Source organism: Salvia hispanica, chromosome 1 (genome assembly GCF_023119035.1).
Source record: "Salvia hispanica cultivar TCC Black 2014 chromosome 1, UniMelb_Shisp_WGS_1.0, whole genome shotgun sequence".
Taxonomy (NCBI): domain Eukaryota; kingdom Viridiplantae; phylum Streptophyta; class Magnoliopsida; order Lamiales; family Lamiaceae; genus Salvia; species Salvia hispanica.
In genome coordinates, this window is record NC_062965.1 from 12,172,026 (window position 1) to 12,188,733 (window position 16,708).

Below are 16,708 nucleotides of genomic sequence, written 5' to 3' on the forward strand. Positions count from 1 at the left end.
ACTTTATTTTTCACTAATAATAATATAATCACTTTTTTATTCTTATCTTTCTCCTTACCAATTGCATAATAAAACTCATTTGTTTTAAATTCTGTAATTTATGGGATGGAAAGTATGAATTTATAGTGGACGATGATAAAATTTGAATTTTAATCAATGTAAGCATACCTACCAATTACCATTATTCTCTTGTTCACATAGGAGACATTATTATTATTATTGCAAATATTTAAATTCAAATAATGATTTTCACGAATATTGAGTTGGGAGGTGGGTTGCATTATTCAAAATTGAAATGTGACTTAATTGGGGAAGCTTTCTGGATTTCCAAATAATTTATGATCCCAAAAATAAGAATATACTAGTATTTATGAGGTGATGATTGAGCAATATACATAAAGAAATACGTATTGAATAAAATTTGAGTGCAGATTTTGTGACACCTCAAGACCGTACCTTTCACACTCCGACTTTGAATTCAATTGGAACAGTCGCCGCTGATTTCGGGCGAAGAAAAAAAAAAGTAGATAAAATTGCACTAAACCGGGGTGAAATTTGCGTTCATACTCCTCGCACATGTTAACTGCTCATAAGCCCTCTCCAAAAACCTAAGTGCTTCAAACCCGCTTTCTTCCCCCTGTGCCACCAACCGCCGCTGCTGCTTCGGGTGAGTGGAACTTTGAATTCCACCATTGGCTATTCTCCTTTCTCTTTTTTGCTTTTGAGATAGACGGATCCGAATTAGGGGATTTTGATTGCCCTGCGATTTCTGAATTTGTGAGTTTTAGTCGACGGTGGAGTTTGGGGGTCAAGGTTGGATTTTTGTTACTATTTCTTTACATTTTCCCTCCAAATAGGGCAAAAATGTCTTTTCAATAAACTGTCGTAAGATTGGAACAGTCGCCGCTGATTTCGGGCGAAGAAAAAAAAGTAGATAAAATTCTACTGCTCCTCACACTATTCCTTGTCGCCATTCACATTTTTTAACAATTTGTATATATAATTGCCTCAATTCACCGTCTTTTTTGCTTTGCTTTGTCGTTACCTTTTTCCTCTTTGTCTTTCCTTTACCAGCAAATTCAGCCACCATTTCTTGACTCTATGGACTGGGAAAAGCAACCGCCGCAGCCGGCGGACGAGCCCGGCGGCGGAGGGATGTTTGTCAAGGTCATGACGGACGAGCAGATGGAAGTTCTCCGCAAGCAGATTGCTTGCTACGCTACCATTTGCGAGCAGCTCGTTGAGTTGCACAAATCCCTCACTTCCCAGACCGATCTCGCTGGTAATTTCGTCAAACATCTCTTCTACATTACTCTCACTTTCGATTATTTGTGGAAATCGTGGGAATTGAGGGTTTTGAATTGGAATTCGTTTTTGGATTGGTAACTCAACGGAGATATGTAGTCAATTGAGTTTTGTTGTGATTTTTTGGAGGTTTTTGGTCTGTGCTTTTGGTTTTCTTGGGTTTGTGCAGTAATCAGATGAAGCTTTAGAGGTGATTAGGCTGCTTTGTGATTTTTACTTATAGTTTACCATCTTCATCCTTTTATGATTCTGATGCCATTTTTGGTCTGTTTTAAAAAATGTTACCATAGTGAGAAATTGTTGTTTGATGTTTGGTTTACGTTTATGTCGATTTTAGTCTCAAAAGATACCATCAAATGGTGTAGATCAGATGATTTCTCTTGTTTACTAGGATGGAAATAGAGGTCCTCTTTGTTTCCGCTGCCATCGTTCTCTAAGCCCTCTGAAGTATAACTTTGTTTACATTCTGGAAACCGAGTATTCTGTACAACGAGTCGTTGAATGGATAATGAAGGAGGAGAGATTTTCTTCACTTAACCACCTTTGATAAAGTGTTTGTTTTGTGAGCAAGTGAATCTTGGCCAGAAAGTATAATGGGAAACAATTTGTGTCGTTGTTGTTTATCTTTCTTGTAAACTAGTGCTAGTATGGATGAGTGATTTGGATGTGTGAAAATTTGTATGTTCAGATTCTGATGTTAATGAATTGTCTTCCTCGGTCAGGAGTGAGATTGGGAAATCTATATTGCGATCCCCTGATAACCTCCGGTGCCCATAAAATCACCGGGAGACAGAGGTGGACCCCAACGCCTATGCAGCTTCAGATTCTTGAACGCATTTTCGATCAGGGGATTGGAACACCGAGCAAACAGAAGATCAAAGAAATAGCCAGTGAGTTGTCTCAACACGGCCAGATTAGTGAAACAAACGTCTATAATTGGTTTCAAAATAGGCGTGCTAGGTCGAAGAGGAAGCAGCAGGCTGCACCGTCAAACAATGCTGAATCTGAAGTCGAGACAGAGGTTGAATCCCCCAATGATAAGAAAACAAAGCCTGAGGAATTTCAACCTCAGAACATCCTAACCTCCAGAGCAGAGGATCTCTGTTTTCAGAACCCTCAGACGAGTTCAGCAATACATTCTGTCGATCCAAGAACCAGCAAACCTGAACCAATGTTGCCCCCTGAAGGAAGCTCAAAGTTTGGGGGTAATTTTGGGCAAATGTCCTTCTATGGAAATATGTTATCAAATCCAAGTACGTGTTTCTCCCCAAAATAGTAATTTCTTCTATATTATGTGCTTAGATTTACCAGATTGTAACTCCTAATGCGTTAGATCATCGTTATCTGATAATTTGAATCTTCTCAAAAAGGAAAGAACATATCCTATAGCTCTCAACCCTTCCAAGGGGTTTTACCTTCCATTGGAAGGAAATTGGATTTCGTCATTTATTTTTCGTCCATAGTTGCAGAAACGAAAAATTAGACAATGAACCATTTTAGCTTTCAGAACTAAAGGAAAAGTATCGATGATCAAAGATGAATATGGGATTTTCCTAGGTGCGAGCTACTAATAATTGAAAGCTGCATTTATGAATTCCTTTAACTCTGATATTAAAATTTCTTTAATAAGATGAATATGTTATTCTTGCTGAAATACACACTTTGACCGCATAAAGTTGTTCGTATGTGCAGGAATGGACCAGTTCATAGGAAAGATAGAAGTCCCCGGGAACTACAATCCTTATTTACAGCAAGACGACTACAACATGGATGGATAAGCATATAGGTCTCTTGACTTCTGGCATATGTGCTTTATGAACTGAAAATATATTAGTTTGAGCTGATTAGTTACTTCTACTCGAACTTGGAGACTAATGCTGATCTTGTCATCTCGACTCCACTTTGAAGATGAAATTTGTCTTGCCATTTTGTTGGTATGACGAATGAAGTTAGTATTATGATACACATATATCACTCCAGAGTCGGGGGCTTTATTGTTCATTTTCGATTTGTTCTTTTTCCTACTGTCTCACTCCGTTGCTTTACGAATATTGTGTGGCTTCTCTGTAGATTTGCCAGATTAACAGATGTTCTTACTTTGGGTCTTTGATGATTGTTTTAGCAACATCTGAATGTCTGATAGTTGGGAAAATATAATGATTCATATGATATTTTGTTTTTTTTAGAATAGGCGTTTGTTTGCAGGAAATTTCTGGGCATAAAATAGTGTTGTTGTCTTATTTGATTTTCAGAATCGTGACAGGCAGTCAGACACTTATGCTAAATTCCTAATATAAAATATTCAATATCAGCCTCTCTATATCATGCCAACTAGCAATATTTCATAATACTCATAGGTTCGTGGATCAATGAAGTGAATCAAAAGACAAAAATAAGCCTCGTTGGGTATCACGAAATTGGAGTTGAGAAATTGGAATTGGGGCCTTATTCCAATTCCTCTCAATTTCACAATTTGATTTTTTTTTTTTCTAAATTTGAAAATTGACATTTTAAATAGTTACAAAATTGAATATTTTCACGGAGTATTATATAAACACAACACACATTTTGCATTGCACACAGTTACAGCCACCCACACTCACTACACACACAGTTTCACACACATTTACACATACACTCACAGAGTCACTACACACACACACAGACATGGGCAGACCCAAGTGTATTGGGGAGGGGCTTATACACACACAAAGACATGGGCGAACCCAAGTATATTGGGGGAGGGGCTTAGAGCATGAACAGGGGCGGAGCCAGGAATTTATAAGGAGAGGGGCAAATTTATCTATGAAAAAATGTTAAAAATTTGAGAAGGGGCATTTAGTAAGAGATCGCAAGAAATAAAATTTATATTGCATAATATATATGTGTGTAGAACAATATGAGGAGGGGCAAATGCCCCACCATCCCATAAGGTAGATTCGCCCATGAGCATGAATAACCCTGGCCCGGATTTGGGCCGCAAGTCCCCTCCACGTCATCATCCCCTCAAATTAGGGGTTCCAGGCCACAACTCCATTAACACCGCAGGCCACAACTCAGGCCACAACTATTCATTTCACAATATATTTTAATCGTAAAATAGAATACGTTGAACAATTAAAACCGGGAAAATTCATTGTTCAATCGAGAAAATAGGAAAAGAAAATTACAAATCCTAGAAAAAAAAAATTACCAATACTAGAGAAAGAAAATTACCAAACCTAGAAAAAAGAAAATTACAAATCCTAGAAAAAAGAACTACTTTTTCTTCATTTGTGCGCGAAGGTATTCGATCATCTCACGGTGCAATTCGAGCTCGTACTCCGACATTCTCGAGGTATCCCTCGATGTCAACTCCGTCAGCTGGCCCATCCGCAACGTAATACTCATATCCGACATAGAGTCTGATATCTTGTCCAAGGATTGGGTGGCGGCGGCGGCATAGCGGAGTAGCTCGCAGTTGCCTTCCCCTTTGCTTTCCTCTTTGCCGCCTTTGTGCCCATCGGACGGCTTTCAGTACCAGGAGATGAGAGGAAGAAGTCATCGTCTGTCACGTTGAGGTCGATTGGCGGACCTCCTTCGCTCGAAGTGTAGTGTCCGGCGGCGACTTTGGTTCTCTTCGCCGCCGCTTCAGCCCCACCAGTGTACTTGAAGTGCTTCTTGCCGTCAGCGAAGTAATCTGCCTTGGCTTTGTCCACAAGGTCCATCTCGCTGTGCCCGCTCGTCCACATCCGGACTACGTTAGTCCACTTGCCATTCCACTTGTTAATCTCCTTCTGCACCCGACCCCAATGCTTGCGTAGCTTCACGTATGTACGCTCGAACGAGCCTTCGGGTCGACCAGCGTTGTACTTATCCGCAATCCGCTGCCAGAACGCTTTGCCGCTTTGCTGGTTGCCGACCACAGCGTCCTCGGAGACGTCGACGTAGTTCTTGGCCAGCCACATTGTCTCCTGCGGACTGTACTTCTTCGGCCCATCCTCATCGGCAACCTTGCCCTTGCCCCCCCTCCGTGGAGCTGGCTCCATATCGCTGATATCGTACTCATCAGTGCTAACTGGCGATTCCATGTCTACATTGGTAGGCAGCCCGGGACTAGGTGTTGCATTTGGATCGGGTGTCGGCGGCACTTGCCAGTTCTGGGAGTTCACGAAATCGTCCATCTGGCGTTGGTCGTTGTTAAACCAATCCATAGAACTCAAAAAGTTTTGAAATGCTAGAGGATTGAGAGTGAGAGTTTGTGTGGAAGAGTTACAAAAAATGAGCAAATATAGTGTATAAATAGAAAAAAAAAAAAAAAAAAATTCGTGGGGACTTGCGGCCCGGCCCGAACGCAATTAACGCCGGGACGGGCCGCATGGGATGCGGCACGGGCACGCATAACGCCGGCCGGGACGTGACTCGGGAGCGGCCCCGGGACGCAACTGCGTCCTCGGGACCGTCCCGGGCCGGGACGCACTTTCATCCAACGTTGAAATCGGGCCGGGACTCGCGAGTTGCGGCCCGGCCCGGCGGCGTTATTCATGCTCTTAAGCCCTCAATGAATTTTTTTTTAACTTTTCTATTAATTATTTTTAAAATTTATTCAAATTTAGTGTAAACTATAGTGTAAAAGTCCCTACAAATTATCTAAATTACTCAAATATATACTTTAAAATAAAATTTAGAAATCTCATCCCCTATCAATAATTATTTCTGCGTCGGCCACTGCACACAGAGTCACTACACACACACAATCATACATACACACAGTCACCCCACACTCAGTATTCACATTCACTACATACACAAACACATTGTGCGCGCACACACACACACATGCACACACAACTCTCTCTCACACACACAGTCAGAGTCAACACACACACACTACACATTTTACACACAATTACATATTAATTACTCCTACGTCATTTTTACCAATCAAAGAATTTAAAATTGAATTATAATTCAGTTCCGTAGAATTCTAATTCCAATTCAATTTTAATTTCATTTGCCGAACAGACCCTAAAAGAAAATTAATGTCATAAAATAGAGTAACATATTCGCAACATGTCGTCATACCTCAATTTTAAATATTCATAAATTATATATACTACTCTCTCCGTCCTCCATTAATTGTCCACTTTTGTCATTTTCGTCCGTCCCTCATTAATTGTTCACTTTCACTTTTTACTATAAATGGTAGTAGGTCTCACATTCTACTAACCCATTTCCCTCACATTCTATTATAAAACCAATATATAAAAGTGAGACATATATTCAATTAACTTTTCTACCTACCTTTCTTTATATTTCTTCAAACCCGTGCAGGAATCAAATTGGATAATTATTGAGGGACGGGGAATATAAATATGAAAATGAGTAAAACAAGGTTGAAAAAAAGTTCGCAAATCATAATTTACAACGTGGATCAAGAATTAGAATTATAGACAAAAAGTTGTGACCTAAACACTTAACAAAATCTGGGGCTACAGTAAGAACTCATTTTACCTTCATCCACTACTATTATTTTTGGTAGTTGGACAACACAGATTTGTAATATAAAATTAATAAAATAGAAGAAAGTATAATAATACTCCACTATTAGAATATTGTTAGTTGTATGTAGATAAATAGAGAGAGAGGGAATAAAAGTGGCGGACCATTTTACCAAAATAAAAGATGGCACGTAGAGAGTACTAACTTTTATGGACCGATCAAAATTGTAAAATAGACTGTTGATTGTGAACTGATATAATATAAAATATAGTATCGAATATATCACTTATGTTAATTTAAAAGTAATTTTGAAATATAAATTGTAAGATTTAAAAAGTACTATGTAAATGTAATGTTGTTAAAAAAAAGGATAATGAACGGAATGTAAAGGCTAATACTATAGATTAGTAAGAACTAGAAGAAATGAATAATATGATAGTAAAAAGAAAGGGAAGATGATTCTTGAAAAAATGGGAGTACCATTTAGTATTTTAACAAAGGAAGGCAACGAGGTCACGGTTCAAACCCTGCTACCTGCTGCGAGACTTTCGGCCTTAATTTGCAAATTCGGTCGAGCTGAATTAGTCGGATTCCACCAAAGGTAGATTCGGTACACCTGTAGCCAAATAAAAGAAAAGAAAGGCAATGAGAAATGAAATATAGCTTGCTAAATACTACTATAAGGTTATAAATGTAAATTCGAATATAAAATTTTAACTCAGGTAGAACTGACCCAGATGACCCTGATCGCAACTATTTTCTATTTCCCTGGTATAATTTATCATTGACTTTAATAATGACTTTGATAGTTATAAATTTTCAAATATATATTCGTAAGATACTAGTAAATCAAGAAAATAGATTCCACTATTCATGTGATTTTTTAGCTTAAAAGGGATCTGAGATTTTTTTTTATTAATATAATATTAGCAATAGATAACGGAAATGTATGTTTATTATATAAATGCGTATTATTAATGTGTCAGATACTAAATCAAGTACTCCCTCCATCCCGGCTAAGATGACACATTGCTTAGCCGGCACGGGGTTTTAGGAGTTATTGGTTAAAGTGTTTAATTGAAGAGGGAGAAGGTGGGTGTAAGTATTAAAGTAGAGAGATAAAGAAAGATGGATATTTTAATAGAAGTGAGAAAAAGTGATTGAGTGTATTAATTGGAGGGAGAGAGTTACCAAAAAAGGAAATGTATCATCTTAGTTGGGACAAACTAAAAAGGAAAGCGTGTCATCTTGAGCGGGACGGAGGGAGTAAAAAAATTAAAGGGGCTACTTGTCATTCTCTCACATAACGATGTTTACTCAAATAATTAGTAGTAGTACTACTTAATAATTTGATTTGATAATCATTGATGAAAAATGGCCCAAATGCATGGTATATTTTTGAAATCTTTGTAAACCTACCGTTGTGAGTCTCGTGACTCATGACACAAATTGGAGTACGCATAAATTTGATTTGATTGTTTTTGTCATCTAGATGCATTTTAAGCTTGATATTAATATAAGATATTTGTTATTTTTAAATATAGTAATTTTTTCTTCATGTAAAATTATAATCCCTCGTAATTATGCAAAAAAAATTACTTCATTAGTCCCATATTATTCGCACTTTTCTATTTCGGCTCATCTCAAACTATTTACAATATTTATATTTTAAATAAAAATTATAATATTTAATTAATATATTAAAGTTAATTAAGTAATCCATTATTAAGTGATCTCTCATTACACTTAAAATATTAATTTACATACACTAAAAAATCAATCCCAAATCATGACCTAAAATGAAAAGTGCGGGACAGATGGAGAACTATTTTTTATTCAAATTATCATTTTTTGGCAAAAGCTATAAAGTGAAATCATAAGTATTTCGAAATCCAAATTAAAAAAAATTGCAGTTTGTATGAAGGATTTCCGTGAAGATGGGAACTGAATGCGAGTTGTCCTACAAAATAACTTTGGCCACCACCTCTCAACCAAATTTTGTATTTACAATTGAATATACATTCCAAATTATTCGAAAAATCCAAATTTGGATATCACCATCATAATCAATAATAATTGCAGCACAATAATTTTTGCCAGTTTCCTCACTTAATTGGGCAGTTTCCAATAGCAAAGGGACATCTTCAATTTGCACAATCATTTAACAGACAACTTTGTAGTCACTGTACCACTTTTTTAGGTTAACGGGAAATATTATACCAACCATTTCTTATGCATTCGCTTTAATTTATCGAATGAAATTGGATAGCAATTAAATTGACTACTGTAGCACGAGCTTGTCGGTCATCTCTCCTCCACGAGAATTAATTATTGAATTGTTATGCAACAGCATATTACTTATTTGTGGTGGGGAATAAATATTGGCGTATTTTGGGAATTTAATTGTTTTTGCATTACGTATAATGGTATACTTATAAATTTGATATTGATCCATTTTGTGTCCAATTGTGTGGTTTTCATGTTTCAGTTTAGTTGTCATGTATTTGGTTGTTTAATGAGTTTGGTTAATCAAATCAAAGCCTTGGAGATTCTTTGTCGTACTACTCTCTCCGTCCATAAAAGATGTCACACTTTGGGATAACATAGGATTTTAAGAGATTTTGTTAGGTGGAAAGAGAAAATATAATATTTATATTGTTGTTGTGTGAGAACTTTTTTTTAAAATGAAAATATGACATTTTTAGTGGGACAAAAATAGTATTTTCTTTTTCTTCGAGGGACAAGGGTTCAAAGTTTCAAACGCTGGCATCTGAGTTGGGAGGATTTGTCACACAAATTTCTGAATAAATTAATTACTTTTACAAGATACCTACCGACTTGAGATGCCAAAGGTTTAGCAAATCGGCGGTTAATCTTGAAACCAGAACCACCGGTTACGGTTCCAAACCGGAACCGCAAAATTAATCGAAACCAGAATCGTGACATTTTGAATCGCGCGCCGGTTCAGGTTTAAAAAATCTGGAACTGAAACAGTGACAGAACCGCGAAAAAAGGCCGGAACACCGTTGGTTCGGAACTGCGAAAAATCGAACAATTAGTACCATTAGTAGTGTTGTTGGTGTGTTTGTTTACATAATTTGTTTGATCACTTGTTATTTCATGCATATTCTAGTAAGTATAAGAAGTCATACTGAGTGAACAACTTTTTCAGTTTTTTTCCACATTTAAAATCTTGAAAAAAAGGAAAAGGCACAGTGATGACCCCAAGATGCTGATTCCTTTCCACATTACATCAATAATTCATATACATGGTCCTAACAAACATATAGTGGTTTCATGATGGAACTAGAAATCCCTTTCCATCTTCAATCCTCACAACCTAAATCAATAATGCAGCCATCCCATTTTCATACATATAAAATGGTTAGTATTTTTGCTTAGTTGTTTCAAAGGAGAATATATTGAAGCAGAGAAGCAGAGATCAGTAGCCTAAAAATGGGGTTCTTCACCCTCTTGAAGGTGGCCTCGATGCCGATTGTGCAGATGCTGATCATAAGCATGGTGGGAGCCTTCATGGCAACTGACTATCTCAATCTCCTCCCACCTGATGCAAGAAGCTACATGAACAAAGTACTATATATGTTCACAATCAGAGTAAAATTTTGTTAATTTTAGTTGGTGTTGATTAGTCAATATTGCAGATTGTGTACGTGGCCTTCACTCCATCGCTCGTGTTTGGAAGCCTCGCGAGTACTGTCAACTTCCAAGACATCATCTCGTGGTACGTATACATATATTGTTTTAGTTTCCGCAGTGTAACTAAATTTGGAAGGATACGATGTAGGTGGTTTATGCCGGTGAACATTGGGCTAACGTTCGTGTTTGGGGCGAGTCTGGGATGGATAGTGGTGAAGCTACTTAGACCACAGCCATACATAGCAAATCTAATCCTAGCCATTTGTTCAGCTGGGAATTTGGGCAACATTTTGTTGATCCTAATCCCTGCCATCTGCAAGCAGAAGGGCAGCCCTTTCGGAGATGCAAATGCTTGCTCCACGCTCGGCCTTTCCTACGTTTCTTACTCTATGGCGGTACGTGACAGCAATAATAATAAAATCCTCTCTCTCTTAACATACAGTAAACTTATCAATAGTAACAGGTGGGAGCCTTCTATGTGTGGACGTACGCGTTTCACTTGATACGAAGCGCTGCTGTCAAATACAGAGCAGCTCTTGTTGAGGATATTCCGAGCAAGGATTTAGAGGGAGATGATGGCATTCACAAGTCTCTTCTTGTTCAACCTGTGAGTTTAATTTCTTACAGTTTGGTAGCTTCTTGTGAAAGGATGTAGGATGATGTGTAATGTTGTTTGAAGATTGAAGTGAAGCATAGTTCAAGGAAATTGGGGCAAGTTTTAGGGATTCTGCATCAACTAGTAGAGGAGCTAATGTCTCCTCCTGTGGTTGCTGCTGTGAGTATTTGATAGTATATTTCATATATGATCATCTGTATTTGTGGAATGATGTTGAAATGGGGTTTCAGATATTTGGATTCATATTTGGAGCAGTGGCGTGGCTGGGCGACATTTTAATCGGTGAAAATGCGCCGCTCAGAGTTATCTACGACTCTATATCCTTGCTCGGGTACGTATGAATGTATGTATGCATTAATATTTCTTTCACTTTATCTAATTTTCTCTATGTTACCTCAATGTAGTTTAGTACTACTATTTTCTTATTATTTATTTCTAAGATATACCGCCACTCACTTTTATAGCCCTATATTTGTTTTGTAGGGATGGAACCATTCCTTGCATCACCCTTATACTGGGAGGCAACCTAACACAAGGTACGTACGCGTCTCTCTCTAATCTCTCTGCGGGGTTTCGTATTAAAGGGAGGCCTGGCTCGATGAATGCAGGGCTGCGCAAGGCGAAGCTGAATCCGATGCTGATAGTGGCGGTGATAGTGGTTAAATACATATTGCTTCCTATGATTGGGATAGGTGTTGTGCTTGGAGCTGCACGTCTAGGATTCCTGCCTTCGGATCCACTTTTTCGGTTCGTGCTGATGATTCAGTTCACTCTTCCACCTGCCATGAACATTGGTAAGTTTGTATGGTTATTACATCCGTATTGATTGATGGTGTGTTGTTGGAGTTGTACGATGAGATGAAGGTGCGAACGACGTTGTTTTAGGTACGATGACGCAGCTGTTTGATGTGGCTCAAGAAGAGTGTTCGGTTCTGTTTTTGTGGACTTACTTGGCTGCAGCCATTGCTTTAACTGCTTGGTCCTCTCTTTTCATGTGGATCTTGACTTAGTTATGTAGTAACTCTTAGTATGCATAACTGTGCTACTAGAAGATTTTTATTTTGCATTTTTCATCTTGTGCTTGGTTTACATAAATGTGTGATTAATTAATATGGGTTTACATTTGGGCTTCCATGCATTTTACTGAATTTGGACTCTTTAAGATCGGCGCAGGTGTTTATTTGGGCGGGGCTCTACTTGACTTACAATTCCAATTAAGAAAACATACTACTAATAGTTTTATTACTATGTAACTGAAATAGAAGTCTTCCATTTCAAATTCAACATTATTTATCATAGAATTGAAGGTGTAATTATAATTTGAACTTTCTAATTCCAAATCCAATATTTAGATTTAAAATTAAATCCAAATTTCAGTTATTTTATATACTCCATCCGTCCTTCAATTTGTGTGTCCCACTTTTACCGGACATGGATTTTAAGAAATGTAATAGAGAGTGAGTTGAAAAAGTTCGTGAATTGTGGATCATATCTTTTCTATATTAGTTTTATAATAAAAAGTGAGTGAAAATGAGTTGATAAAATATGAGGTCTACTACCAAAGGAATTAAAATAAAGTGGGACAATTAGTATGGGACAGACTAAGATGAAAAACTGGTACATATAATGAGGTACGAAGGGGTAATGTTTACTAAGCCAATCATATGGAGTACCAAAGTGTTGAGAACTCCATGAGTGAGTTTAGCTTAGTAAGAGCATCCCCATCCGTGCTCTTAGCTAAGAGCACGGAAGTGGGTCCGGACCCACTTTTACTCAACTGTCCTTAGCTAAGAGCACAACACCCACATCCGTGCTCTTAGCTAAGGACAAGCTCAAGGGTCCCACCATTCTATTATTCAATTTAAATAAAAACATTTTCACAATATTAAAATGCATTAAAAATATCCGAAATATATTAAAAATTACAAAATAATTAAAAATTACATAATTAAAATCCTAAAAATTAAAAATTACATAATTAAAATCCTAAAAATTAAAAATTACACTACTCGTTGCCGAATTTCGCCCAAATGTGATTGATTAGATCTTTTTGTAGCTCAGTGTGGGCTCTTGTATCGCGCATTGTGTGTCTTCTTTCCATCCTCTCGTTCACCGTCGTATGCACACCTCGGCGTGGGGAGACCTCGCGGTTGAGCTTCCGGCTTCATCCTCGTCGTAAAAGTTAGCCGCCATCGGTCCTTCGTCAGCTATAATCATGTTGTGCAAGATAATACACGTGTACATGATGTCGCGATATTCTTAACGTACCAAAGCCGAGAAGGGGACTTCACAATGTTGAATCGGCCTTGAAGAACACCAAAAGCTCTTTCGACGTCTTTCCGAGCAGACTCTTGACGCTGCGCAAAAAGAATCCGTCTTTGCTCTTGTGGATTGCTGAACGACTTCACGAAAGTCGACCACCTTGGGTAGATACCATCGGCGAGATAGTAACCCATGTGATATGCATTTCCGTTGACGGTGAAGTCGATCGCCGGTGCTACACCATTCAAAACATCATCGAAGAGTGGTGAAGAATATAACACGTTCAAGTCGTTGTTGGATCCGGCAACACCGAAATATGCATGTCAAATCCATAGGCGGTAGTCGGCGACCGCTTCAAGGATAAGTTGGGCCGCCACCTTTGTGGCCGCTTAAGTGTTGCCCCCTCCAAGCCGTCGGGCAATTCTTCCACTTCCAATGCATGCAGTCAATGCTGCCTAGCATACCGGGAAAACCGTGGACTGTTTCGTGAAGACGAATTAACCGTTGACAATCGTCGGTGGTGGATGTCCGAAGGAATTCCTCGCCGAAAGCAGAACGAACGCCGTCGCAAAAATTCTTGAGGCATAGGATTCCAGTTGACTCACCGACATGCAAATACTCGTCGAAGAGGTCAGCCGTTTGCCCAGTAGCAAGTTGTCGGATGGCACAAGTACACTTTTGCAACGCCGTGAGACTTTGCCGACCGGTTGCGTCTGCACCTTCTTGAAAATATTCAACGCGGGTGGACAATGTGTTGACAATACGCATAAACAACCGTTTTGACATGCGAAAACGGCGCCGAAAGTAATCTTCTGGATACCGCGGCTGGTCGGAAAAATAGTCGGCAACGAGCCTTTCATGGGCTCCCTCTCGATCACGAGGGATGTAGCGACGTTTTGCTCTAGTTGGTTGAGGAGGAGGGGCGGGGGTATTGGCGGCGACATAGGCTTCATAGGCGGCACGATATTGTTCATAATATTCTTGTTCTTCGCGCTCCGCTTCCGCAATGAGATTGGTGAAATCCATTTTTGAATTTTTGAGAGAGAGTTTGGATGAGAGAGGAAGATGTAGATGATTAGTATGAAAAAGTATGAATGAGGATAATTTGATGTGGAAAGTGGATGATGAATGTGTGTATTTATAGATGATTTTGGGATTAAAAAAAAATAATAATTCACAAAAATCCAAAAAAAAGACTATAAACGGCTCTATTTTTTGGGAATCCAAAAATATATATTTTTATTATTTTTTGGTATTATTTTGAAATATTTATGCATTTTAAAAAAAATAAAAATAAAAATCGAATTTGCCAACGTTAATGCCGTTGGCCAATCAGAGCGTGCCACGTATGGCTGCTCAGCGGCACGGACGGACGAGCTCCATCGGCGGACGGACGAACTCGTGCTCAGCGGCACGGACGGACGGATGGCAAAATGCAACCGCTGCGGATGCTCTAATGTTCACTAAGCCAATAATTTAATAAGGACAAGAGTGAGTACTCCTTTCGTCCCATTAAAAATGAAATATTTATTTTTTGGCTTGGAATTTTATGTAGTGTTATTTTATGAAGTAAAAAAATGGAAAAATAGAAATGATATAGTTTCTATTTTTAAATTTTTTTTATTTTTAATGAGACAATTTAAAAAGAAAAATAATTTTTTTAATAATTAAAAGGAAGTACAATAATAATTAATATAAGAACGGTCATATGACAGTCTTTTTGGAATGATTTCGTAGTGAAGTGTTTCATTCATCACCATATTTCCAAGTATTTCAATCATCATATTTAACTTTTCAAATGCAATTAACATATTTTTGACTTCTTGTTCACATAAATACAAATGATGGACATATTTTCAAGTTAATAACTATCTACATGTGAATTTGTAGGTTGGCGATATTAGGATTCAAGTCATTTTTTCAAGTTAATAATTATCTATTTACGTGAATTTGGAGCAATAATTTAGTAATTTAGACACGCCGAATAACATGATGATATGGTATATCCTGCAACTACTAATTATTACTACTATTTGATAACATGGAAGTTAAAAAAATCTCATTTTTATGTTAAAATATCCATTATCTTTAAATTTGGAAATTTTCCAAAAAATTAAAAGTTGGAGTAACATTTTTCACTTTTCAAAGATTTTCGTAACCCTTGATTAATAATAACTTAGGGGTGTGATCCGTTACTAATTTTCTTAAGTTGTCAACTTTACTAACTATTAAAAGTGTAAATACGATAACATTGAAATGTCAACATAAAATTAGTTGATATTTTAATACACTATTGACATTGATATTTAGAATGTCAACACAAATTTGTGTTGACATTTTAATATGATCGTGTTGATATTTTTAATACACTGCACTGACAAGTTAGCAAGTTAGCAATTTAAGAAAAATTAGCATTATAACGCATATCTGGTAACTTCTATAAATTTTAAAATTTTGTTATATTTTTAGTTTACCATTGCACATCAACTATATGGATGATGATAGTATTATATTTAAGTTTAAATATAGCTAAAAATAAGAAAGTGGTCTATATATTAACTTTATTATATTAAATTTTCATCTTAGTATTGTCATATAAAAACTCTAAATTAAAATATGGAATACAATAGATGACTGCTACATAAAACAGCAATTAATTCAAAATTGAAAAAGTATTTAACTCAAATTGTGCGTGACTTATTTCTACTTTTCAAATGATAATTAGCAATTAATTTTTTAAAAGTTACTACCAAATTTAAATGTAATGCATATTTTAAACATAAAAATAGGATATATGAATCCTACTTTTATTTGTCAACTGAACACACCATGTCATCGTCTCATTTGCCACGTCTAGACTACTAAACTTTTACTCGTGAATTCAGTAAGGGCCATATTTAGCAGCAAATAGCGTTAAACGAGCATTTGTGTATGATATTTTGTGAATAATGATATATAATTTGTAAAAAAAAAATCTATTTTGTGAATGTAATGAATGGATTAAAAGAGTTCCCGTTAAACTGGGTTTCGTTTGAATGCTGCATAAATCAGAATTTGACAACAAATTTGGTTGGACAGAAACAACCTATGCAAAATACATCTCTTATATAGAATTGCTAATTATTAGTCTCCCATTCTTCGTCACTGCTGACACAAAGGATCCCAAACACCTCTCTCTCTCTTTCTAAATTAGGAAATTAAATTAGTGAAAAGCCATCTACCTTTGTTTTCTTTCAATTATAGTAATACAATACGATGACCAATATATTAATATGTGGACTGTAAGATGTAGTGTGACAGATTATTGGCGAGATTTGAAATTGATTAACATAAATGGAAAAGTTGGTTTGAAATTACAAGAGTTTTAATTGCAATTGTTATCTGTTC

The 16,708-nt window shown here is 37.1% G+C and overlaps 3 protein-coding genes across 4 annotated transcripts; 2 read left to right on the plus strand and 1 right to left on the minus strand.

Annotated features, from left to right (window-relative positions):
• The first annotated feature begins 515 nt into the window (after nucleotides 1-515).
• Nucleotides 516-3,490, plus strand: LOC125202103 (WUSCHEL-related homeobox 8). Of its 2 annotated transcripts, XM_048100445.1 has the most exons (4): nucleotides 516-667; nucleotides 1,075-1,282; nucleotides 2,028-2,558; nucleotides 2,998-3,490. In XM_048100445.1, exons 2-4 carry the CDS (start codon nucleotides 1,102-1,104, stop codon nucleotides 3,081-3,083), a joined length of 798 nt encoding a protein of 265 aa, XP_047956402.1. In that variant the 5' UTR covers nucleotides 516-667; nucleotides 1,075-1,101; the 3' UTR covers nucleotides 3,084-3,490. The 2 variants fall into 2 exon arrangements, with proteins under 2 accessions (XP_047956402.1, XP_047956401.1); XM_048100444.1 differs by lacking the exon at nucleotides 516-667 and having other exon boundaries at nucleotides 997-1,282.
• A 1,201-nt stretch (nucleotides 3,491-4,691) lies between these two features.
• Nucleotides 4,692-5,498, minus strand: LOC125187152. The gene has a single exon (XM_048083687.1). The coding sequence runs from the start codon at nucleotides 5,496-5,498 to the stop codon at nucleotides 4,692-4,694; it is 807 nt and encodes a 268-aa protein (XP_047939644.1).
• A 4,571-nt stretch (nucleotides 5,499-10,069) lies between these two features.
• On the plus strand, nucleotides 10,070-12,207 carry LOC125216316 (protein PIN-LIKES 7-like). The gene is made up of 9 exons (XM_048118007.1): nucleotides 10,070-10,377; nucleotides 10,449-10,528; nucleotides 10,592-10,838; nucleotides 10,907-11,050; nucleotides 11,123-11,218; nucleotides 11,290-11,390; nucleotides 11,543-11,595; nucleotides 11,668-11,853; nucleotides 11,945-12,207. The coding sequence occupies exons 1-9, from the start codon at nucleotides 10,243-10,245 to the stop codon at nucleotides 12,067-12,069; spliced, it is 1,167 nt and encodes a 388-aa protein (XP_047973964.1). The 5' UTR covers nucleotides 10,070-10,242; the 3' UTR covers nucleotides 12,070-12,207.
• Nucleotides 12,208-16,708: the final 4,501 nt, after the last annotated feature.

Excerpts from the sequence above, each read along its gene's own strand:
- LOC125202103 (XM_048100445.1), top strand. The coding sequence starts at position 1,102 with ATGGACTGGGAAAAGCAACCGCCGCAGCCGGCGGACGAGCCCGGCGGC. Across the intron at positions 1,283-2,027 it reads TTCCCAGACCGATCTCGCTG|GAGTGAGATTGGGAAATCTA; the intron begins GTAATTTCGTCA and ends TTCCTCGGTCAG. Across the intron at positions 2,559-2,997 it reads AAATATGTTATCAAATCCAA|GAATGGACCAGTTCATAGGA; the intron begins GTACGTGTTTCT and ends TCGTATGTGCAG.
- LOC125187152 (XM_048083687.1), bottom strand. The coding sequence starts at position 5,498 with ATGGATTGGTTTAACAACGACCAACGCCAGATGGACGATTTCGTGAAC.
- LOC125216316 (XM_048118007.1), top strand. The coding sequence starts at position 10,243 with ATGGGGTTCTTCACCCTCTTGAAGGTGGCCTCGATGCCGATTGTGCAG. Across the intron at positions 10,529-10,591 it reads TTCCAAGACATCATCTCGTG|GTGGTTTATGCCGGTGAACA; the intron begins GTACGTATACAT and ends GATACGATGTAG. Across the intron at positions 11,219-11,289 it reads CTCCTCCTGTGGTTGCTGCT|ATATTTGGATTCATATTTGG; the intron begins GTGAGTATTTGA and ends ATGGGGTTTCAG.